The 25,441-nt window shown below is 35.1% G+C and overlaps 1 protein-coding gene across 3 annotated transcripts in view; it reads right to left on the bottom strand.

The window, feature by feature from the left end:
- SPOCK3 (SPARC (osteonectin), cwcv and kazal like domains proteoglycan 3) overlaps window positions 1–25,441 on the bottom strand; it is a 194,046-nt gene that overhangs the window by 75,815 nt on the left and 92,790 nt on the right. For all 3 annotated transcript variants that reach the window (XM_065061384.1, XM_065061382.1, XM_065061383.1), the window contains exon 5: window positions 1,719–1,845. In XM_065061384.1, the coding sequence (XP_064917456.1) occupies window positions 1,719–1,845 (127 nt within the window). The remainder of the gene's footprint in view (window positions 1–1,718; window positions 1,846–25,441) is intronic.

Here is a 25,441-nt window from a genome sequence, read left to right as displayed (position 1 = left end):
ATCATAGAAACCACTGCCTGTTTTATATCTATGTGCAGACCAGGCTTGGGACTTAAAGACTGACTAAACCTTCATGTTGCACAGTAAAATAAATGCTAAGTGACAGTATCATCTAACATCAGGTAAGATGGAAACACGTTTCAGGCTCTTGATAAAACATAGACAGGAGATTACTGTGAATGAAAATAAGAATATTTTCAAATTTCTGAATTAAAACTTTAAGCTACATCATCAATGGAAAAGAAATATTTTTCTGCTAAGCCAAAGAGTCCAAAATTCATGTGTAGGGCCTCAGATAGCCTGGTATAAGAGCTAGATATTTTTTTTTCTTTTTAAGAAAAATTTAAATTTTTGACCAGTTCCCTATAGCTAAATATTCAGTTTGTAAGAAAAACATTTTCTTATGTAAGATTTAGGATAAAAGCATAAGAATTGGCATGGCTGCAGAAGTACTAGTTATATCCTAATGTTTTTATTTTATCAAGAAGAAAACATCATTGGACAGGATACTTAGTGTTCAATCTAATAGCCAGTCACTCCTCTTAAGTCTAATATTTTTTGGAAAATTTAGTTTGTGTTTGCAGTAAAAAACAACAAAAAAATCAATACAGTAAATACTTAACTCTAAAATCTTTAAGTATTTGGAAATATCCTAAAAATATTTTGCTTAAAATTCTATATGAAATGTTTTCTTTATAAGTAAGAACCACAGAGCTTCTCCATCTCCATCAATTTAATCTAGAACAATCAGCATAATCATCATTATTACTATATTTCTCTCAAAGCACAGGATAATGTCTATTGTTAGAAGCATCTTGTTAGTAGTGTCAGAATGGCAGAATACAGTGGGTCCTCTTGCACTACTGAATTGCACATCATTTTTGACAAACCTTAGTTCAACTAGAGCACACATTTGTTTCTCCTAGAAAAGACTCAGTTATTAACATTGGCCCAACACTCTTCTACTCAAAATTTTAAGAGAGGATGCTGAACGAATTGGTTTGTTTTCAGCACTATGAAGTCTCTCCATCTCAAAAGTTTCACCTGAGCACTGTACTAATGCAGTCCCATGGTTTCTGGACTTCAATATGACCAGCACAAAATCTCTTCTCCAAAAAAGACTGGGAAAACTGACATTAACATTTTTTTAATTACTATTCTGTCCCCAAATAAGTACCTAGAAAAGACAGGAGGGTTCAGGAATACAAAAGGAAGGTCTTAAAATACATAAAATGCTGTTGGCAAGAAGGAAAGATATGCAACAATTATTTACATTATTACATTTTTTTAATCTCAGCATGCAACATCTATGCCTAGGTTCTTGGAACGTGAAGTATTTCCTGAATGGTGAACTGGAAAATGTGACTTAACATGTTTATCCTACTCCAAATTTGGGACATGCACCACTTTTTTCCTTACTCAAAACCCTGCCTTAGTGTTTGTCACAGACAGACTTAACCTGGAGCTCCATTACATTGTGGAGCACTCTTACAACATGTTTCTTTGGGTACTACTGTTTCATGATGCTTAGGATTTGCTACCATTTTGCCTTTTTGTCTTATGATACACTAGAATTGCTGTATGTTGCAGTCTGTTAAATATATTTCAGTCAAAACAAATGAATGTAGATTTGTCTTACAATACAGTGTTTTATTCTGCAAGAGCTGGAGTTGACTGGAACAATGAAAGAATAATTCAGTTCTTTATTTAATTCTTACCTGAGAGGAATATGTGTGACCATCTGATCCACAAACAGGATTGGTATAAACTACTGGACACTGCTTGCAGTTTGATGAAATGGGACCACCCCTCCACTGTTTATGGCCTAAACCAGCCTCTTTCATACTGTAAGTAAACAAAAAGTATGCAATTCTGATAAGCAGTAGTAAAAACAGAACATATTCAGGGTATTTTCACGATCCTTTACAAACAGTAAGCCATACATACTTTCAGCCATAAAGTTTTCTTCTAAGTAAAGAGCTGCACAGTCTTTGGTACACACTCGCTCACCTTTTACGTTACTAGATGTAGCAACACCTGCATATTATCTCACTTTCTAAGACATCTTAGTAGAAAATAATGATTAAGATGATGTTTTGGTGACTGTTACACTTACTCACCAGTGAAAGATGTCTGACTTGTGTGGTATTTACTTTTTTGTTATTGCTGTTATTAAACAGTATGAATGGAGCTGTTGTATTTTACTGGTGTTTAAGGACATAACATTTAAGTATTAGAAAATTATATCATAAATACTTCCACAGAGACAGATGGGTGGTCCTTCAGCATACTGTTTGCCCCACTTTCACCTCTGCCTTTCACAGCTTACATTTCATCAAATTCTGACTCCTACACCTAATGTAAGGTTCAAGGGGGGGGGGAAAAAAAATGGTAATCCACTGGAACAAAGAATCAATCTGCATAAGTATATATGTGTATGCGTATACAAACAGACATAGCTAGACAGATCATTTTAGCCCAGAAAAGAAGATCCACTGGGTCAGACGAAAAGCCTAAAATAAGTTACTGATGTTTTCTCAGAATACTCTCCAAGCCTTCAGTAATTTGAGACATATGGCCATCCGCAGACAAACATGTTTTCTCTCTGTAGCTTTGAATTAATTTCTATTCTTGAATTTTTCCAATTGCTTTTCGCAGCTATGAAAGCATTTAGCAGTCATTGTATCCCGAACCAGCTGTTTTATGAGAGTTGCCCAATTCATAGACTGACCTTTAGTATGCTTTATATATTAATGGCTTCCATATAAATAAGAAAATAGAATAATGCATGGTTTTTATATTATGTTTTCCGCTTGGAAACAATGAGGAATCTAAAAATGATTATGCTTTGAATACAACTATGACTTATCAGGACACACTCAAGTAGTAAATGTTCAAACTTATAAAAAACTTAAATAATTCAAAGCAGAACTCTTTCAGCTTGGTTCACCTACAGATAATAATCAACTATTTTGCTAATTAGTCATGAATCACTGCTCAAGAAGAACTTGTCTGGAGTATTAAAAAGGAACTGAAACTGGAGAAAATAAACTCCTCATCGTCTGGTTTTATAACGTGCAGAGTAAAAGGCTAAAAGAATACACCTTACAGTAAACTGGTGATAATAATAACAAAAATACTGTTTCTCAGCTATGTGTATGTTTTTATGCTGTTCATAATTTTGGCTGTAAATGTGTTCTTTAAGAACAACAACAAAAAAAATAACATAATTTATAAAAGTTTACATTTATATTATATTGTGTGGTGGAATTTTGAACTGCACAGATTTTTTTGACAATGTAAAGAGGAACCTGAAATACTGTACACAGAAATTACCAGTTACTGCTGAAAAAAACAGTAATAACTTCAATTACATGTAGCATAATGAGTGGTAAAATATCCATACAGGAAGTTTTTATGTCCATCAGGAAGCATAAAAAAGGAAACAATTCAAACATACTACCCTAATTAATAATAAATGACAATCTTTTCTGCTAAGCTGCATCATTTGAAGACTAAGTACAAACTACTTCATTCTCATTACAGTAAAGCAAAGCTGAACTGTATGTTTCTTTATGTATAATATATAGTAATAATCTGACTATTGTTGCTCCTCTCACTTGACTGAGAGTTTTGCAATCATCCACATGAACTCCAGTGCAATTAGATTATTCAGATGGCTGCATCTTTCTCTTACTTCTTGTTACTTTTATAGCTCATAATTTTCCAGAAGTGCCCCAGTAGCCTGAGGTTACTTACAGGACCAGAGTCCCAACTATCAACCTGATGACATTTGTTTATCTGACATACAGTAACTTTAAAATGCTGCCTAAACCAATTCCAAAACTTCCAGACATCAACAGGGAGAACCCCACTGATATCAGAAACAAAACAAACTGGAAGCAGGGTTTGTGAGACACACAGGGGCTGTTGCGTATAGATGCTTAAAATATATCAAAGAAAGGACTAGTGGTCATTATAGGGTTTTAGCATATCTGCACCCTTGTACATGCCCTCAATTAAGTCTACAGACAAGAAAAAGATGAAAAGAAAGGGGGGGAAGAAAAAAGCCCTTTTAAATGGAGGAAAATGGATAAGTAAAATCACCTAAAGGAAAGAGAATCATGTATCTCAGGAAAGACCACAAGGAACGCAGACACTAGAACAAGCTCAGCATAGAGAAATCACAGGTTTGTGAATACCAGTGGGGAGATATCAGGAAAATAGAAAATATTTAATGAAGTCAGATAGATTAACTTCTCTCAAATAACTTCTGCTTTGTTAATGATTTAAAATACAGGCTGTACCACGGTACTAATTTAGGGTGAAGTGAGCCAAGTTTCCTGTTATACAGAGAACTCACCTGAGACTTTCAGGAGATCTTGGTTTCTGTATGACTAATAATATTTTTTTACCAAACAGAACCATCTGTATATTTTCCGAACTTGAAATGGAAAGTATAGGAATAAATAAATTATAAATAATTATACTTTTAAGGTATCAATCCAGAGACACCTGGTCATGGAAACACTTTACTACAATAATGTAGAAACTAGATTCTGTTTGATCAGAGCTGCCAGACAGCTATTTTTTGATTGTCAGACACTGCGATGACAGGCCAATATTAAATTAATTAATAACCCTTTTAATACTAGTTATGGTAGATATGTGCATTTCATAAAATATATTAATAATGCCTTTTCCTTATATATTCAAACATTCTCTTTCACCATTCCTTAATTACATCAGATTTGTTCCTGTTGACTGTTTCTTTGTTACCAGGTATTGTGTTTTGTTTTTTTTAACAGCTAGGTAATGAGCACACATACAAACATGGAAATAACTGAGAAACTACTGTGCTGATATCTATCATCTTGAATTATGATTATTAGTGTATGTCCACAAACATCATGAAGATACAAAAAGACTGCTTAGCTACAACATAAAAAAATGTGTTATAATTTACTTAAGATATGCAGATAAAGCAATGTATTTCTACATTTTAAAATGCTCAAGAGTAAGACAAATAGTAAATAACCAGTTACTTCACTATGAGAAATCACTTTTATTTTTCTCTTCCTTGTATTTATTATTTTTTTATTCAATAGGCAAGAAACCCCAGATCACCGCAACTTGCAGTTACTAAAATTCTGCCATTTAATTTTGTGATTCCACAGCAATCACTACAAATGTTGTGTTTGTTAGTGTTTTGCCACAAAAAAGTGTATGATGCCACGTAAAAGTCAACCTTTTCCACTGACAAATTTTATACTTCTAAATTTCCTGAAAGGGACTTTGGGATCTGTCTAGTAATAAAATGATTATCACCAAATACACAAGCCCAGCCTTATCTGACATCATTGACACCAAAAGGGTAAAATTAAATATATGAGTTTAACTTACCGGCAATGCTTGTGATTGCATTAATTTGCATACACCAAATTGTGCATATGCTTTTAGGCTGCATATGCAACCTCATGCCTAGAAACATAATTAGCCAATCTTCCCAATTACTCTAGCCTATGTACCTGTTTGCATACATAAACTTACCTTCTTGTACACACAGTGATTGTGCCTGCAAATACTTTGAGAATGCTTAATGTAACCCATTGAAAATTCAGCTGCAAGCAACAATTTGGCAACATGAACTTATTTAATGTTATCTATAAAATGCGCGAGTGCCCAATTCACTTGAAAAAATGGTATTCCATATCTAGATTTGAGAATCCTCAAACATAGGTCTTTCAAATACCGACTGACAAAAACAAATCTGAGTTAATAAAAACCTAATCTTTCAAAGAACTTTTGTAACTCACCTCTGATAACTACATTTGCATTTTTTAGAGATTTTGGAATTATTCCAATTTGATGATGTTTTTTTGCCATGGCCTTTGGGAACACAATCAGGCTATGTCAAATTAACAAAATCAGGAAAAAACACTTGTATAGCAAATTCTCATTTGCTTTCATCAGAGGTGACTGGATTTCCTTCAAAGTTCCCTTTTCATGTGGAAGCATCCTGGAAGAAAACTGTGGCTGTCAATATATTGTTGAGATGTTTTTTTCAAATGCCAGAAGAAACCAATACATCATTGCTGGTCTTTGTGTGTGTGTGTCTATGTTATTCTGACTTGTTTCATTATTTTGCACCATTCCTAACAAATACAAGAAAAATCTGTTTTAAGAAACTAATACTACTTGAGTAAATATATTAATAACGTTAATATGGGAATCAAAATACAATACATTTAAGCAATTTTAAATTAAGTGTTGGCAAGGTGTTTGTATTTATTGATGGATCATCAAAATGTTTAGCAGGTGCGTGTGAGATTATATAATAAATTCAGCTATTATTATTCCCCAGTATCTGCATCCAAGATAGTAGATTAGAAAATTATGTATGATCTATCATTTTTGTCAGGATCACTAAGCATACTTACTCACTATTATTTCAGAATTTAGAAGAATATTTCTTTTTGTGCATGTAAAAAGAAAATGCTATTTACTCATTTGCACCGGAGAAGGAAAACAAATAGACATCTTAAAGACAGAAATTCTTACTACCACCTTCCACCTACACATATTATTACAAAGGCAAGTTTACACTTTAAGGTAGTTTCTTGACTTCTTGTCACACAGCCCCACTATTTTCAGTACCATTCTGTTTACTTTTAACATGCAACCCCCCCAGTATTTTATCCTAATGTCTATATAATAAACTAAACAGCCTTATAAAACAGCCTTCTATATATTAAAACAAACAAACAAACACACACTCAAACCAACAAACAAAAAACCCCACCAAAAACAAACAGCGACAAAAACCCACTAGTTTGACGCAAGGCTGCTGAAATTTCCTGGAGTATTACTATCTAAATCACTGGAGAGGGGGATGGTGAGGATTTGAGATGTTAAAGTAGAAAAAGTCTCTATTAGAGATACCAATACTGTGTGATTTTTTTTAAAAAAAAAAGGTTACCAGCAGGCAGTAGACTGAAGGTTTTTCTTAGGACCTCTCATATTGCTACACTTGTAATTTACATAGTTAGGCACCGACTAGTACACATTTTTCTAACACGCTTAGAACAGAACTCACAAGGAAGGAATAACATTAAAAGAAACTTGAGACAAAATCATTAATTGTTGTCTTAGTTTTCTGATCAGAACTGCTATATGGTCATTCACATATTTAGGAGTCAAAAAAATATAAAGAAACTCCTAAATAAAGGGAAAGAAAATCTGGCTTGTTAGAAAAGGTTCCAAATATTCTTTCAAAATTGTAAGAGACAGTAGCTCTTTTGAGCTCAACATCTCGGAGTCCCCAGCTCTACCTATTCCTTAAAAAGTTCTGATTAAAAACTTTTATTCTAGTTAAAGATCAAAACAGAAAGTTTTGTTCAAACACTGCCTGGAGACAATAACAGAATATAGACTTGTAAAGCATTAAGAAAATGGTTGTACCAGAAGAGTGGTCAAGTAACTGCATCAGAATCTTCTCTCTGCCCTCCATAAACATACATTCCCTTCCTTCCCAGCTGACATTATTCCTAAAACACTCTAGGAAATTAGTAAAGTCCAGATGGCAAGAATGAGCACATTCTTCACACTCCTCCTGTCTTTCACTTCTTCCAGCACAGACCCCAGACAACAGAGACAGTGCTCTCTGGAGTCCCACTTCCAGAGAAGCATGATTTGCCCATTATTATCTAATACATTATCTAACACATAAACATTTATATACATTGCAAAGTCAGAAATATAAGACATTTCCACTAAATCCAGCATTATTTAGGGATATGTTTACTGCATTCTTACAAAATCATCTGACATGGCTCCATACATTTCCTATATATTTAACTAGAAAAAATGGTCACATGTGTATGTGAAGAGGATTTTGCTTGGCAAATAGTGGAGATGTGGAAAGCATTCATGGATATAACAGACTTTATTTTCTGTCACAGAAACCACTGCACTCAAACTGTTCTGAAGATAGAGATGTAAGTTGACCCTTAATAAGAATATCTGTAATAGCTCTATTACATTCTCTGTTTAAACTAGCAGATACATAACATTATGTCAATAAAAAAAAAAGTGAGGCACATGAGCAAATACAATACCTGCAGTATTAGACTATTTAAAAAATAAGTTATTTACAATTTTGAACACTTTGCACTTTAAACACAATGAACAAATTTATTTTTTTGTTTGTATGTACTGGTATAAAGTATTGTTGAAGATAAGGAACAAAAAGTGCATCTTCCCATAGGTTATCAGTGTTACAGATGTTATAATATTTCAACACCAGAAATGTTGAATTTCTTGAAATCTGCACCAAATAAAAACTGTATTCTCACCTAGTGATACTGGAGACAGCCTTCATCCTTATTTTCATCGCTTCAGAATACATACTGAACTACTTAGTGGATAATCCAGTCAGAGGACAGCAGAATCCAGGCTCTGCGATACCCATACAGTTTGAGGCAAATTGTTTTTCTCTTTCAGATATCTTACACAACAATGCAGAAGGCAATCTCTCTAACAGTTACTTGCTTATTGTGAATCATTAGTTCTGTGCAGAACAAAACTAAAACCAACACTATGATGTGGGCTGACACCTCGTTTAGCAATTATGATAAATATCTGCTGGGTTTAAAAGAGATAAACTACCACAACAAATAATAATTTCTCACAAAATATATCATAAAATGATATAGCAAAGCTAAGGTCAAAAGAAAGAGTTACTAATGATTCACATGACAGTAGGAACAACTACTATTTCAAGTTTTCACAGATTACTGTTGTCAGAAACTGAACAAAACATAAAAAGACCCTTGCACATGAAAAGTTTACTGTCAAAGCTCTGTGTAGATTCAATACACAAAGCAAAATGTCACTCAAGGGTTGAAGTTTTTTTCCTCTCTAATGGAACATCTTGAAGGATATATTTTGTAGGGTTACAAAGGTAAAGGAAATAAAATCAGGTGAGGAAAGTACAGCAAAGTTACAGAAAAAGGTATTTCAATTATTTTGAAATTATACAAAAACGTATTGTCATTTAAATGATAAAGATGCTGCTTTTGCTAGATATTATTTTCACATATTGTAGATGGTGTGAAATTAACTTGGCAATATTGACTTCGTAATTTTTAAGCTTTTCATAATTCATATTTAGATGACAACTTCTTCTTCATAGAAATATTCACCTAAGCATGACTTCTTTCTTTTCAGCGAATATATGTATTTTTACTCACTCAAAGAGACAGTGAGAAACTCAGGATGTCCTAATTTACAGTTATTTAGGTGCTATTTTTAAAAAATGGCTTCAATATTATTTTAACTTCCAAAATCTCAAAAATTCAATTATGTCTCTCACTAATAATCAATGGTTAAATTTTTCACAAGCACTGCAGAAATTAACAGTAATAAAGTGGAGCGGGTTTGAATAGCTCCAGTGACTACATGGGATGCTCACAATTTTAACTGATTCCAGAATCGAGGCCTCAAATAATTTTATACATATTTTAGTTGATATAATGTATAGACATTATTAAAATAACAACATTGAGATTCCTAAACACACACACACACATTCCACTCTGGTAAAGCAATAATGTATTATTTTTAGAAGATTTTTAATAGTGTATGCTAACTTATGAACTTATACTTCACCTTTTGATCACTCGCCAAGATATTCAAATGTCTTTCATCAGTGCTTTCTATGCTAATCTAAGTGTTTGACCTTGTCATAATGCAATTTTTAATTATTTCTCTTAGTGTTATCACCTTTTTGCAAAACTGTTTTCATCTTATAAAGCTCAAAGAATTATTGACAACTCTCAAAGTCATAATTTTCTATTTGCAAAGACAGAAAATTACACAGATTTTGTGTCAGCCTTGCAGAGTTTACTTCTTTGAACTCCCTATTTATTAGTGCTAGTGGAAAAAACTTAATGAACACATCAATTTACATCCAAAAGCAATGAAAGCAATTCTTCAACGTGTTTTCCAATACAGATAACACAAAAGCAAAAATAATTTCCTTTCTTTTTTACACATCATTCAATGAAGCAGAAACCCATTGTCTTCTGTCAAAATAATCTGAAGAACTAGATATAATAATCAGAAGACTGTGTCAAGTCTTACATTTTCATAGTTTGTTAAACAGGAATCTAAAAAGTCCCTAATAATAAGCAAAGTTCAATATTAAGATTTGGTCAGTGTCACTTACACGTAGGTTCTATGTATCAGCATGCTTCATAATTGCAAAACTGCAGGGCTGGATATTGGTTTAATTTTTTATGATTAGGCATCTATTATTGAGAGAAGTCAAAGTTATTAATTCAGAGCCTGTTTTGCACCATATGACGCTTTTGTTACTTGCATTTGATAATCCAATTACAGATCTAGTTCTCATCCGAAAGCATCTTAATGCCTATGATTCATAAAAAAAATGAGTGAAGAGAAATAACAGAAACATAAAAAACAAATTAAAATGAATGAAATATAATCAAATAACTAATAATCATTTCTACAGCCCAAAGAAGAAAAATAGTGGCAATATTTTGATTAATATTACAATTAGAATGGCCACTTATACAAGATGTACTATTATATGTTGAGTGTAATTACAGAACAGTTTTCACCAGAAAATAGCTAGTATTCCTATTGGTTCAAAACACTGGCTGCCACAAAAATGTTCTTTTGCCATTATAAAAGTAGATTGATATTCCACTCATCACATTCAGAACCCTGCAGTCAGAGTGATTCTCACGCAATCTATCTTTCTCATTGCCTTTCAAGTGCAAGTTGCACTCTTGCTGCCCATGCTTCCAGCTCTTTCTTCCCTCATGGAGGATCAGGCACAGTGTATGCTTGAAAATGAAGACAGAAAAGAAGGAAGAAAAGTCCATTTACAAGCATCACAGTAATCAATATCTGAAAGAAAGATTTTCATTTTCTGCCTTTTGTATTACCATCATAAATGTCTGCTGTGTCAATCACTTGATTTGAGACCCAGAAGGCAGTCTAAAACTTTTCTTCAAAACTTCATATTCAACTCTTTAGGTAGCCTAATAGGTAGAAAATATCAGTCAATGATAACTTTCAAAAAACCTTGCCTTTATTCCTTCTGAATAGTAAGTACAGAAGATAACTAAATAAACATTATTTCTGCTAGGTGACTGATGTGGTGTAGGAGTTAAAATAATGTACAGCTTGACCATTTAAGCTGTTCATTCTTCCTGTACTTGCTCATTGTTTTCCAAAAACTCATCTGTTCGTTTACTTTCTTAAAATCATCCATCTCATGTAGTAAACTAATCTCTTACCTACTGGAAGGAATTCTTGCATCCATATACCAATGCTAAAATTACTTAAAGATGACAGTACTTTCAAACAGCATTTGTAACATTCTGGAAAACACATCAATACCTAACTCCATTCATCAGAGCGTTCATCTGTGTGACTGATGATGCTTCCACCACCTACAAGCTCAACTTCTTAAACCTGCCAGTTTTAATTTATTGTCTTCCCCATCTCCAGAAGTACCTCACCTGTTTGTCTTAAACAGTTTTTTTGGTTGTTTTGGTTTGGTTTTGTTGTTGTTGTTGGTTTGGTGGGGTTTTTTTGTCTGTTTGTTTTGGAGGTTTTTGGGGGGTTTTTTTGTGGTGGGTTTTTTTTTTGGTTGTTGTTGGGTTTTTTTGTTGCTTTTTTTGTTTGTTTGTTTTTTGGTGGGGGGCGGTGTTTTAATATTAATCTGCTATATTACCAGTACTGTGTAATGTAATTCCACCTACCCTGGAAATCTGTTTTAATTAAACAACTTTGAACTGGACTCATCCTAGCCTAATTCAATGCTAAACAAGAAAAACACATAATAGACACAACAAAGCCTCTTTATATACTATCTATATATTTTATAGATTATACTACCTATATCTTTATATACTAGCTATTTGCCAGGAGAACTAGGGAAGTGATTGTCCCACTGTACTCAGCACTGATGAGGCTGCACCTCAAATACTGTGTTCAGTTTTGGGTCCGTCATCATAAGAACGACACTGAGATACTAAAGAGAGTGCAGAGGAAGGGATGAAGCTGGTGAGGTGTCTGGAGCACAGGTTTGATGAGAAGCAGTTGAGGGAGCTGGGGCTGTTTAGCCTGGAGAAAAGGAGGCTGAGGGGAGACCTTATTGCTGTCTACAACTACCTGAAAGGAGGCTGTAGCATGGAGGGTGTTGGTCTCTTCTCCCATGTAGCAAGTGATAGGATGAAAGGAAATGGCCTCAAGTTGAGCCAGGGAAGGTTTATATTGGATATTAGGAAAAAATTCTTCACAGAAAGGGTGGTCAGGCATTGGAACAGGCTGCCCAGGGAAGTGGTGGAGTCACTATCCCTGGAGGTGTTTAAAAAGTGCTTAGACAAGGTTCTTAGGGACATGGTTTAGTGCTAGAGTTAAGTTAGGTTATGGTTGGACTTGATGATTCTGAGGGTCTCTTCCAACTGAAATGATTCTATGATCTACTGCCTGGTGCTGAGGATCAATAAAGCCTTAAAATGGGCCAGCTGACTTCATAAATTTAGTGCTAGTATTAGCTGCCCTTCACTTTACAGCCAGAATGCATTATCTTCCTGAAATAATTTCAGAAGTATCATGCCTGTAGTTACAGATTCTAAGGCACAGCACACATTCGGCCAGAAAATTGTCTTATATGATGGTGCTCGGGATTACAAGTAATCTCTATACAGTATTTAAATTAAAGATGAAGCCGTATTAACTTGAACTACTTTTGCTGTTGTGATTATATTAACTTACTTGTGACAAAGGCTGTGATGTTTTTAGATGACATTGTTTATTGGGTGTTAGAAAAGTACTTGAAAGCTGCAAACACTGCTTTAGAGCTCATGAGCTTTTAATAGAATGATGTGTGTCTGTATATCAGTGTCTTACAAAACTAAACTTCTGCATTCTGGAACGAGTTAACAGCTCAGACATTTCTACGAAATACAGAATCCCTCTAGATCAGGGGTGTCAAACTCATTTTCACCGGGGGTGACATCAGCCTCACGGTTGCCTTCAAAGGGCCAAAAGTAATTTTAGGACTGTCTAAATGTAACTACTTCAGTCGCCACTGGTGAAAATGAGTTTGACACACCTACGTTAGATCACCTAGCCAAATGTCAACTTATTGTACTGTAATCTTCCAAGAGCTCTTCAGATAGATGGAAGAGTGTATATCACCACCACTTTTCTCAAACCCCTAGAGGGAGGGAAAGAAAAGAAAACAACAAGCAAGAGACAGAAAGGCTTCCAACTTGTTATCTTTTCTGTCAGTATATCTTCCGAATCTATGAGTGGTATTTGACAATATCAGAAAGCAGGAAGATAAAGCTGGCAAGCTGACTAGAGGTCTGCTCAGAAAAAAAATACTTAGCAATATGTGTATTTTAAGATGATAGCAGAGCAAAAAGGAGTGGTCAAACCATTCATGGAGGATGATCTGCTGGATTCTACCCAATTACCCTGTTGATATTAACATGCAAATGCATTACATGCATACACATGGCAAGCTCAAAGTATCAGAGTACCACTTCTGTTACACATTCAGTGTGCAACAGGTCTGTACACTGTAGTCAACCATAGGGACAAACATGCAGAAATCTCCTGAATAAATATGAAAATCAATTTTGACAAACTTAATGAGGGGAGAGGATAAAACTCTGATAAATATAAAACCTACTTGCACAGGCTCCATTTTGGCCCCTTATTGCCTGTATTTATCCTTATTCTTTGAAACTCAATCCTATCTTCCAACAATACCAATCTCTCCAAAAAACTAGTTTTAATTTATAACACTCTTTTTCCTCTCTGATCAAATCCAAGGATCATCAACAATGAGTTTCATACTGAGGAGAAAAATGTTCTCTAAATAGTTAAAAAATAATTTCACATTTTTTATAGACGATAAGTGTGGAATTTCACAGCTTGAAAAAGTTCCAATTTAATTTAATTCATCGTTGGTTTTACTTATTAGCCTGCTTTTGTCATAGATATATTAAACCCACAGACGTAGATAAGGATATTGCTGTACTGGAAAAAACAAAGAGCAGTTTAAAACAAAACTTTATTATTTTTATTGGCATCTATAAAGGAAGCTAATTTTAAAATAAAGTATTATTTGTGCTGTTGCTTGAGGCAAGAAAATCAAATAGATTAAAGGTCTGCAGTTTTCTTGGCTGCTATTTTCCACATATAAATAAAATAGATAATTTTAAATATTAAAATTTAATATAAACAGAGATACCCATGACAAAATATGTGTGTCAGGATATGAAAAGAGAAACAAATTGTCAATAAGACTGTCAAAAGTAGTTTTACTAACTACTGTAATGTTGTCTCACATTATTTAGTTTAGCATGACATACGTTCTCTTTTATGTATGTCAGCATTATATTCCCCACTATGCCTCAAAAAAACATGGACTTGATTCCACAAAATAACTTGGTAGCCAAAAAGCTAGATGTAACTTGTTCTTCTGTCATTAAGAAAGCTTGTAATGTTCCCATGTTAATTTGAATTTTTTTTCCTATGAATGTACATAAGCATCCTCAACTTAGCCTCTTCCTGCCTTTCTTAATTACTCCAATGTGGGTTCCATGAAATGGTACCTACGGGATAATACAGTACCTATCGTTTCTCCATTCAAGCCCCGATTAAGCATCTCTTACCGGGGCTTATTTCAGGTTTGCGAGCATGACTGCAAGAACATCAAGCCACACTGAGTGATAACATCAAGTACTGTGAAAAAGCAAAGTAGTACATAAAAATGGAGAAGTTATTTGAAGAGAGAGAAGAACAGTAAAGAAAACTGCAAGAAAAATATCAAGGGACCAAATCCTAATGAAACAAAAACACGCTATAAAAGGTACCAATAATAAATATTTATATAATATGATGGTAACACCAAGAGAATTGTTGTTCAGCTTTTAGGGTTTTGTTTAAACTCTGAGTTCTTCATTCTGCATCACACAGAGTGTGGAAAATTCCCCAAATGTTTTTACAATTATTTCAAACTGCTCAGGAAACCTGAAAACTAGGATACTTCAAGGCCTCAGCTTTCACTCTGCCCGATTTCTCCTAGAGGGACTCCATCTTCATACAACTGGGCCCTTGCTGGTGCTCCAGCTGGGTACCCCTGGTATTCTGCATACAAAACACAACATTTATCCTAACTTAGCTGTCTGGTTTCATCTTCAAAGTCATGACTCTGCAAAACAACGAATTCACCACTCTCAGCCTCAGAGCTGAACATGTTTCCAAATACTTTCCTTTAAAAGAGCAACCACAAATCCAGCTTTAAAGTCTGAAAGTTGTAACGTAGTTAAGAGCGTCAAAAAGGCTGTGGGTACACAGGGGAAGGAAAGAAGTGATCTCTTGAGAGATTTCATGAATGGAAATGTATTTTCTGCCCTCCCTGTTGTGCACAGGAAACATTTCATAATTTCCTTGGGAAAGCATCTCTTTGCACAGTCGTGATCTTTTCGCTCTAAAAAATCCTGAGAGCAGACTCTCTTACTTTTTGCAGTGGTATTTTTCCCTCTGTATTCATAGCTTAGCTCAATTTTGACTTTTATTGCAGTATTTATAGGTTTAAACATACATAAATAGCTGTATCTTTTGGTATCTGAGTAGCTTTGGTAAGAAAGTAAATTGTGGTATCTAACTGGACAAGTGGCCAGTCTGATCAAATAAAGCACCTCCTTTTCGATAGTAGCTGTACTGAAAACTTAAGAGAAAAGTGATCAGAGGGAAAGTTTACACCTCTGTTGCCAAGAACAGGTTTGTCACATGTCAGAAAAATTAGTTGTCTTACCTATATTCTAGCTTAGAGGACTATTCTAGCTCTGCACACATATTTCTAAACCTTCCTTCTAACCACAATGCTGACAAAGAGTTTTGTGGCAGTAGTGTCAAAATTAAATAGGTTCTTACAATTTGGTTTGAATCTGCTGCCTCATGTGTTGTCCCTGTTCCTTCATTATGAGAGGGTAAATGAAACTGAGCAACGATTCCAGAAATAAAATCCTGTCATAGTCTTTCTTACAAATTTAGCTTTATTACAACTGCCCATTTTCCAGCGCCTCTTTATCCAGAAGTCTCTCTAGGCCTTTGATCATATTTTTAAAAGCTCTGCAGTGTTTCTGTCTCTGCTATGTGTCATTTATCAAGGTGGCCAGAAATAACAGGGCTATTAACACAAATAAATTGTGAAACTAACTCATAAAATTACTGCTTAACATTTAGAGACTATTCTATCATTCTTTATAAATCTCTATGTTTTGTTTGCTTTTATAACTACTGCACCTGCACACCTTTTCCCCCTGAGTTCTTCAAAAAGGTACTTTGTGCTTGCTTCTCAGTAGAACGTGAGACAACATTCATTCTAACATAAATCACCTTGGTTTACAATTTGAAGAAAGCAGTGAATTAGAGCATAACAAAAATCTTCCAGTGCAGGTAAAAAACCTCCAGAATTTTGTACTCTAAAGTAAATGGTTACATGATGTCAATATACCTCTAGAATGCAAAAGGAAATCAAGTTTTCCAGAAGCCCCAAATCTGGTACAGGGCTGAAATCACCCTAGAACTGTTGCTATTGTTGGTTCCCTGTGAAAGATTATTTTATGGGAAGAAGGGTCAAAAGTACAGGAGTTCGCAGCTTTGGCTATAATAATGAATAGGGGACAACAAGCTCTCATAAGCTACTTTGTAACGTGCAAGTTTGTTTTATGATCTCTAAGAGCAAGTGATTTAATTCCGATCTTGCTGTGCATTCATACTTTTTATACTGCAAACAGTAGCATATCCAAAAGATGAAAAATCAATCATTCATAACCCCAGGATATCTGTTTCTTGTAAGCATATGTTTATTGCTCTACTCCCTAGATCAACTCTCCTCTCAGATAATCTTCTTATTTGCCTTTTCTTTGCACCAATGATTTGGGGGGTTTTCTTTAAAAAACAAAAACCAAAAAACCAAAAAAAATTAAAAAAACCACACACAAACAAAAAAAAACCCAAACAAAACAAATGATGACAACAACAATAGAAAAACAAAAAACCAACCAAACAAAAAAAAGCAGCCCACCAGCAAAAGCTTAGAATATGACTAGTGTTGAATTTAGGGATGAAAACTTCAAATTATCTTTCGCAAGTATGCAAATCTTGGTACTATGAACATTCATTGGAAATGAATGTGCAAGTGGTGAAGGCAAAGTCAGGGGGAATTCATTCTTCAAGATGTGCAAATATATTCAGAAATATCTATGTGCCCGGATCTTCATCTGATCAAGAAGTGAAGTAATCGCTGAATTACAGTTAGATAACTATTTTAAATTTTCACATATATGAAACTCTGACAAGAAAAAGACCACCTAGGTATATTCCTCTGTGAAACATGTTTCCCAGAAGCATTATTTCCAAGATTCAAATGGTTGTATTTTACAACAGCTTTTACTTAGTCTTTGCACTAAAATAACCTATAGTTAAGATAGAAAGAATAATAATTATAAAGCAGAGTAGATAAATGATGTCACCACGTACAGTCATGCTTTAAAACATGAAGAATTAAATCACCTTAAACTACAGTGAAAAAATTAAGTGTTGGTTACTGTATATGCTCCAAGATTATAATTTTGGACAGTTTGATTCTACTGGTGATCCCTTTTTTGTTTGTTTTGTTTTTATTGTTTTATGGAACAGGCTAGGAATTGCAAATCTGTACATATTGGTTAAGTGTTTATATTATAAGTATTAGCCTATTGCTATTATAACTGCAACTTCATGTAACAGGCAATCTATAAAATTATTATATATCCTGAATTTTGTGCACTTTTGCAATCCTGACACCACTTTACTACTTACATAAATTTTACCCCCACAAAGTTTTCCTTCCCTTGAATGTTCAAATCTATCATTGAAGGTCTGTATTTGAAAGAATTCTCCCTCAAATGAATCGAACCAGAGTACACTGGCGTCACACTTACTTTTAAGTGCCGGTTTCCTCAGATATAGTATCTTCTCTTCCTCACCCAGAAGTTTAGTCTAGACAGAATTTGATCATTTGTCTGAGATTTCTAGACACAGAATGGTGCCATGCATCATGTGGATAGTCCATACATGTGCAACGAACCCAAAGCATCCCTGAAACACCTTTACAGATATTGCTAGAATTAAGCTAGTGGACCCCATAGATTCAGGAAGCTTTAAATCCAGCCTTAAGAGTATTGTGATTCTAAGAATTTATTATCAGTAGAATTACTATTAATACTAATACAGAAGTTGCATAAGGGTTTCAGGAAAAGTATTTGTATGCTGTAAGTGTTCTAATATTTATGCTAAGCCATAAAATGACAAAAAAAAAAAAATTTGAGGCCATCAGAAACTGGTACATAAAACCTAGTCTGTGGAAGAAGCCATACTGGTAAGTATAATATTACTGTTCTCTTGTAGCAGACTACAGCATTTTATAAAGTGAACTTACTTTTAACAATCTGGACACATGAAAAGGGTTTTGGTGTTTGATTTCAAATGAAAGAGAAATATAAAAATACTACCAAACAGACACAAAAACCCCTTATATAATTGATCATGTAATGTAGATGAACATTTAGTGACTCCTGATGTCTTTACTGTTATTAAGTACGCTATTCAATTTCCAAAAGCAGTAGTACATTTTACTGTAAAGTACCAATATATGCATATATTTAACTCCCTGATGACAAACATCTCCAGCTGCTATTTCTCATTATTAGAAACCTTCTAAGTATTGTTTTGCACCAATGGATATTAGTAGAATGACTTCTGTTCCCTGAACACCACTCCTACTCTATTTCACACACTTAACGGTTTTCTCACCACTGGTACGTAACGAAATCAACAGATGTATTCTGAGTCTATCAACACAACTTTTGAAGCAAGACCTTCACATAAAATGCACTGCATTAGAAATGATGCTAGCTAGTAATAAAAGCACCTAATTATAACCAGATCCAGAGGGAAATTTAAAGCCTGTAAAAGAAAACCTCACATACAAACATCCTCAAGTTCTATTCTGTTCCATTACCCAGTGTTAGGATAGAATTGAACATTAAAAAAACCAAACCAAACCAAAACAAACAAACACACACAAAATGAAAACAAAACAAACAAACAAAAACCCAAGCAAAACAAAACAAAAGAAAAATTCCAAATTAAGCACTGATTACAAATGTTTGCATCTGATATTTTACAAATGATAATGTATTCTAATAAAGTACACTGAAAAGTGATATTGAGAGCTAATTCTTAAAGCACCACAAAAACAAGTCACAAGCTTTGCTTCAGACAGGTATTTGTAAGAAGGGGTATTGAACTGTTAATGAATTCATTTTGCATAATTTTTCTGATAATGGAATATTCAAATATTTTACTCTTATTATTTTGTACTATTTCAATGTCAGGGTGAATCACAGAATCATTTTGGTTGGAAAAATATCTTGATGATCATGGAGTCCAACTCTTAACCTAGCACTGCCAAGTCCACCACCAAACCATGTCCCCAAGAACCTCATCTATACCTCTTTTAAACGCCTCCAGGGATGGTGACTCCACCACTTCCCTGGGCAGCCTGTTCCAATGCCTGACAACCCTTTCTGTGAAAAGTTTTTTTCCTAATATCCAATCTGAACCTCCCCTGGTGCAATTTGAGGCCATTTCCTCTCATCCTATCACTTGCTACTTGGGACCAACAGTCTCCATGCTACAACCTCCTGAATTCTATTGCTATAGACTACAATCACAACTTCATAGTTAAGGACAGGCAAATCATTTATAAATACCATCTTCATTATTCTTCCTAACGCTGTAGGCAAAAAAGCAATCCCTTTAAGTAGTAGATTCTCAATAATATTGTGAGGGGGGAAAAAAAGGTTTTAAAACAACAACAACAAAAAAGCTCACAAACCACTTTTTATTAATGGGACAGCACATTAACAGCTTCTAGGGTTAGTCAAAGTTTATACATTCTAACAACAATGCTTTCCTACATCAGACACCACATTTCCTAATTCTTTCCTGTGTCCTGGTTTTTGAACAGAAGTGTTCTAACTTTCTGCCTTTTAGGAGGTGGTACAACTGAGTGTGCCTCTAACCACTGACAGCAAAACAAAAAGAAATACAGAAAACTGGGATCCCTTTTCTTGCAAAAAAAAATCCCAATCTTAATTTACAACTTCATTGCAGAAGTGGAAAGTCGGACACTCACAACCATTGAAAAACTCATCATCCCGATTGATTATCCAGTGCAGCTTCTTGCTTCCACCACCACTGAGAATCGGCACAGGATTACCGGAGCAGGTAAAGCATAAGTAGGCATAGGACTTACTAAATTAGTTCATCAGCACTGGTTGAGAGTAGGACCCTGTATTTTCCTTAAAAATAGGTATATCAAGGATTTTGAATGGGAAAAGCATACTGGAAAAGATCTGCTTTGTTTAGGTCTCCTTTTATGTCACAGAAAACAAATATTACATACACCAAAAAAACATACATTAAAAACTACAAAACATTCTGGTTTAGATTTGCACAGACACAAGTGGGGGGGGGATCTTTTTTCTTAAGGACAGCAATTTTTGAATTTTGAAATTTGGCTGAAAAATGTCTAAATATTATATGGCTAAGTCACAACCCTAATAAACAGTAAGGCTGATATGGACAATGCTGGTACTGCAATACACATTCTTGTAATGTTCATATGTATCATCTGATAGTGTCAGCAGAAGTCACTTATAGAAAGAATTCCATTGGATGATCCTGTTTTCTTCTAGCTGTGTATCCATAACTCCCACTAAAATGAATGAAAGAAACACATGCAAACCAAGGAAAGAAGGCTCTCATGACATATGCAAAATGTATGATGTGTTAGTAGTGTTAGTAACCATTTTGCCTTCCCAATGCAATGAAACACCCAGTAAGAAGCAGCTTCACTTTTGTCCTTTAATAAATTAAATTGCATAGCATACAAGAATCTCAAAAATATTCACATTTTGACTTCTCCTTTGAGCACATAAAAGTCAAAATTATTTTCTCAACAAGTTCAATTAACCTATGGCTAAGCAAATTTCCTTTTCAGTACATTGCAGAGTGTAAGTATGATCACAATGGCATAGTTACACAATAATTGGACTAATCAAAGATATATAATGTTAGTATTGTGAATGAAGTAGTGTTGCTCATTAGCCTGTTACAAAGGAATTACTGTAAATTCAGCCTACATGCAGCATCACTTCCTGTGCAAACAAACACAGATAATGCAACAAGCTTGAAACACTGCCAAGTTGGCAGACTGGCAGTACAAATTATGCAAAGAACCAGAAGGCCTTCAGTAGATTCAATAGAGCTTGGAGCATAAGAATGATTAAGTGCTTCTGTGTACAACTACAAATCACAGTAATGAATCAGACTAAAATTTCCAATAAGGGACTTAAATGCACCAGCTGGCCTTCTTCAGCAGCATTATAATGTGAAATGATGACATCCTAAATAGTGGTGTTTGCAACTTTCACACAATCTACCCAAAGCAAATCCTTTGGTTTGCTTCAGTTTTTTTGAAAGCCCTTTTTGCTGAAAACATAATAAAATGCTGCAGCACCTAGAGATACAGAAAAGCTACAAACCTATTTTGTTCCTTCTTCTTTGGTTCTTTTTCTTTTTTTCCAATCAAATGACAGCAAGGCTCTAATTCTAATCAAATAGAGCGTTTTCCATATCAGTTCTAAGAGTGTCTCTTTCAAAACTGCTTGGACTACTTAATACAACTACAGATTTGCAATTACAGATTTTCTCCCCCCACACCTCTTTCTTTTTTTTGTTCATCAAAAACTTACTGGTAGCAAGACTAAATTGAAAACCCTCCTTCTTTCATTGTAAAATGAGAGTGAAAGCAAAATACCTCAAGTGCCAAGGCATGATGTTTTTGAAATATGAGACGTGTCCATACAATATGAAAAGAAAAAAAACAAAGACGTATATATTTATGTACATGCACATATGTACACATGTGTGCACATATGTACGTGTGTGAATTTTTCTTATTGAATGGGCCTCTCACGTAATTGGACTTGGTCCCTTTTTATGCCTACGGACATAATCTCAGCCATGCAATAGTATGGCATGGAAACGGAAGAGGTTTCAGTTTGCTTTCACAGTGGAATCAGTTTTAGAGTTCTGCAGCACTTGACATTTACTCCAGGCTTCTGTCACATCATCCATAATGGGGAAAGGTTAACCCATCTCCTGCTTCAAGGCCCAACTCATCACTTCAAAGCTGAGATAGAACATTTTCCTCATGCTACAATACTAAGGTGAACACAACCAGGGAAGAGCTTCTGAAAATCCAGCTCATAAGGGGAAAACAAAAATAAAATATATATATATATATTTAGACTGGCTTTTCCACATTCATCGAAAACACTCTAAGAGGGCAGGAGTCCAGGGTAAGATAGTGGACTAGATGAGCAATAATTTGAACCGAATCAGCACATGGAAATGTCATTTAACTCAAAAGCCTAAAGGAAGTTGTAATAAGATTGAGTGCTCGCACAAAAATCTATCAAACTATTGTGAGTCTATAATAAAGTGATGTTCTTTAACATGCTTTAATAGTGAAATCATGGTAATCTGAAGACTACACCCACAGGAAGAAACACTAGAAATTTCTTTTCATCCCTAAATTCAGGTGCGACTCCATGCAATCTTATGGGCGGGAAGCAATTTGCACTAAACTGAACTTCATTTCATACAACACTTAAGAAACAGCAGAAGAAACATTTTACCCTGACAACACCCACCACCTTAATTCTTAAAATAATGAATTCTGTATCATTAGACCTTTATACTGCTCACCTTGTATCCTGCTTCACATTTTATAGAGGTCCAGTCTGCATATGTCTTTGGAACCTGTCTTGTGGAGCTCTAATTCAAAAAAGCTATTATAATTTTCTGTTTCTTTGTTTCAACTTAGTTAACAGCTTACTTGTTATCACTATCCATGATGGTCACAAATTATGCTCCCCAGGGCTCAGTATTGGGGTCAGTTCTGTTTAATCTCTATCAATGATCTGGATGAGGGGATCAGGTGCACCCTCAGTAAGTTTGCAGATGACACCAAGTTGGGTGAGAGTGTTGATCTGCTGGAGGATAGGAAGGCCATACAGAGGGATCTAGACCAATGGGCTGAGGCCAACTGTATGAGGTTTAACAAGACCAAGTGCAGAGTCCTGCACTTGGGTCATAATAAGCCCGGGCAGTGCTACAGGACTGGGGAAGAGTGGCTGGAAAGCTGCCTGGTGGAAAAGGACATGAGAGCCACAAATGTGCCCAGGTGGCCAAAATGGCCAATAGCATCCTGGCGTGCATCAAGAATAGTGTGGCCAGCAGGACTAGAGAAGCGATTGTCCCACTGTACTCAGCACTGGTGAGGCTGCACTTCAAATACTGTGTTCAGTTTTGGGACCCTCATTACAAGAAAGACACTGAGGTGCTGGAGAGAGTGTAGAGAAGGGCAAAAAAGTTGGTGAAGGGTCTGAAGCACAGGTCTTATGAGGAGCAGCTGATGGAACTGGGGCTGTTTAGCCTGGAGAAAAGGAGGCTGAGGGGAGACCTTATCGCTGTCTACAACTACCTGAAAGGAGGCTGTAGTGTGGAGGGTGCTGGTCTCTTCTCCCAGGTAACAAGTGATAGGACAAGAGGAAATGGCCTCAAGTTGCACCAGGGAAGGTTCAGATTGGATATTAGGAAAAAAACTTTTCACAGAAAGGGTTGTCAGGCATTGGAACAGGCTGCCCAGGGAAGTGGTGGAGTCACCATCCCTGGAGGTGTTTAAAAGATGTGTAGATGAGGCTCTTAGAGACATGGTTTAGTGCCAGAACTGGGTTAATGGTTGGACTCAATTATCTTGATGGTCTCTTCCAACCAAAACAATTCTGTGATTCTATGACTAGTGAATTCTTGTCACTCTCCAGGTAAAACATGATCTGTAACTGAAATGCTTTTATCATGATTAAGTCACCTCTCCTGTCTGAATCTTTATTTTAACAAAACGAGTTAATTTTTTTTAGAACTGCTAGTATAACCAGAATCTACTGCTTAGTTAATACTTATTGGGAATCAGTTACTTGTAAAGAAGCTCCAAAAATCTGTGCACCTCTATGACAAGGTAACTTTATCCCTCTTACAAACACCTTCCCTACTTTATTAAAATGACATAGGTATAGGCTGCTACCATAAAGAAGATTAAAAACCAGTACCAAAACAAGACAAAGAAGGGACTGTAAATGACTGTAAGGCATAATCCGCAAAGTGAGTGAAAATGAATCATTAAAAAAATATATATGCTACAAAATTAATCATCCCTTATTTCTAAATATTTCCCTAGAACTTCCTCTACTTAATAGATGAAACAAAAACTGGATTTGGAATAACTGAACTGTGTTACAATTGCATCCTACTCCAAAACCTAAGAATACATGATTGGAAAGGGTAAGAAATCCAATAGAAAGAACACAAAAGTTTGAGATCCTTACAAAAGTATCAGCTGTCAGTCTTTAAACATTTATTTCAATTCCAGCTTAACATGCCATGGATATAACATAGCAAAGATAAGTACAATTTCTTCCTCCCATAGCAGAGAACTGTTATGCTGATCTGCACATTTTACATAAATAAACCCATAAAAAGCATAGCAGGACCTTCACAATGGGGGCAGGGAACATAATGTATGGTGGGGAATTCATAAGAGACAGATCTACATTTACCTAGAAAAATTGCATGTGTGTTTAATGTATTGATTAATTTAATGCATCCAGGCATTGATTGATTTAATGTATCAAATCAATTTTAAGCAGTATAATTCTTTTACTTATGTAAGAAAAAGAGACTGTTTTATCAAATTCCACTAGGATCAATCAGTAAGCACAAGGTTAGTCACTAGGTTCTAATATATCAAAGACACTCAGATTTACTTGGAACATAATTTTTGGCCAGAAACTGTCTTGCAAATTCATCATTTTTAGAGCTTAAGCACAAAACAGATTTCTAGATGTTACTGAGTTAGTCATCACTTCACCAGTTCCTTGCAATAAGCAGCTGAAGCTTGGTACAGACTGCATAAGGACCAGGTCTCAATTAAACTAACCTCTCTTGTAAATTGTCTCCTGCAGCTAGTTTGAGATGAAAGCAAAGAGAAACATTTGAAGCAGATTGATGCTTTTTGCCAGCTTCCCCTCTCCTTTCTTTCACCTTTAAGCATTAGGCTTAAATATTTTTGTTTTGACAAACATGCAGTTCCAAAAACAGAACTTCAGCAAACGTAGTCAAACTGAAACCACAGGCACTATCCCATATT

This window comes from Columba livia, chromosome 4, assembly GCF_036013475.1.
Source record: "Columba livia isolate bColLiv1 breed racing homer chromosome 4, bColLiv1.pat.W.v2, whole genome shotgun sequence".
Lineage (NCBI taxonomy): Eukaryota > Metazoa > Chordata > Aves > Columbiformes > Columbidae > Columba > Columba livia.
Note: the sequence above shows the minus strand (reverse complement) of the source record. Positions and strands in the feature narration are given on the sequence as shown.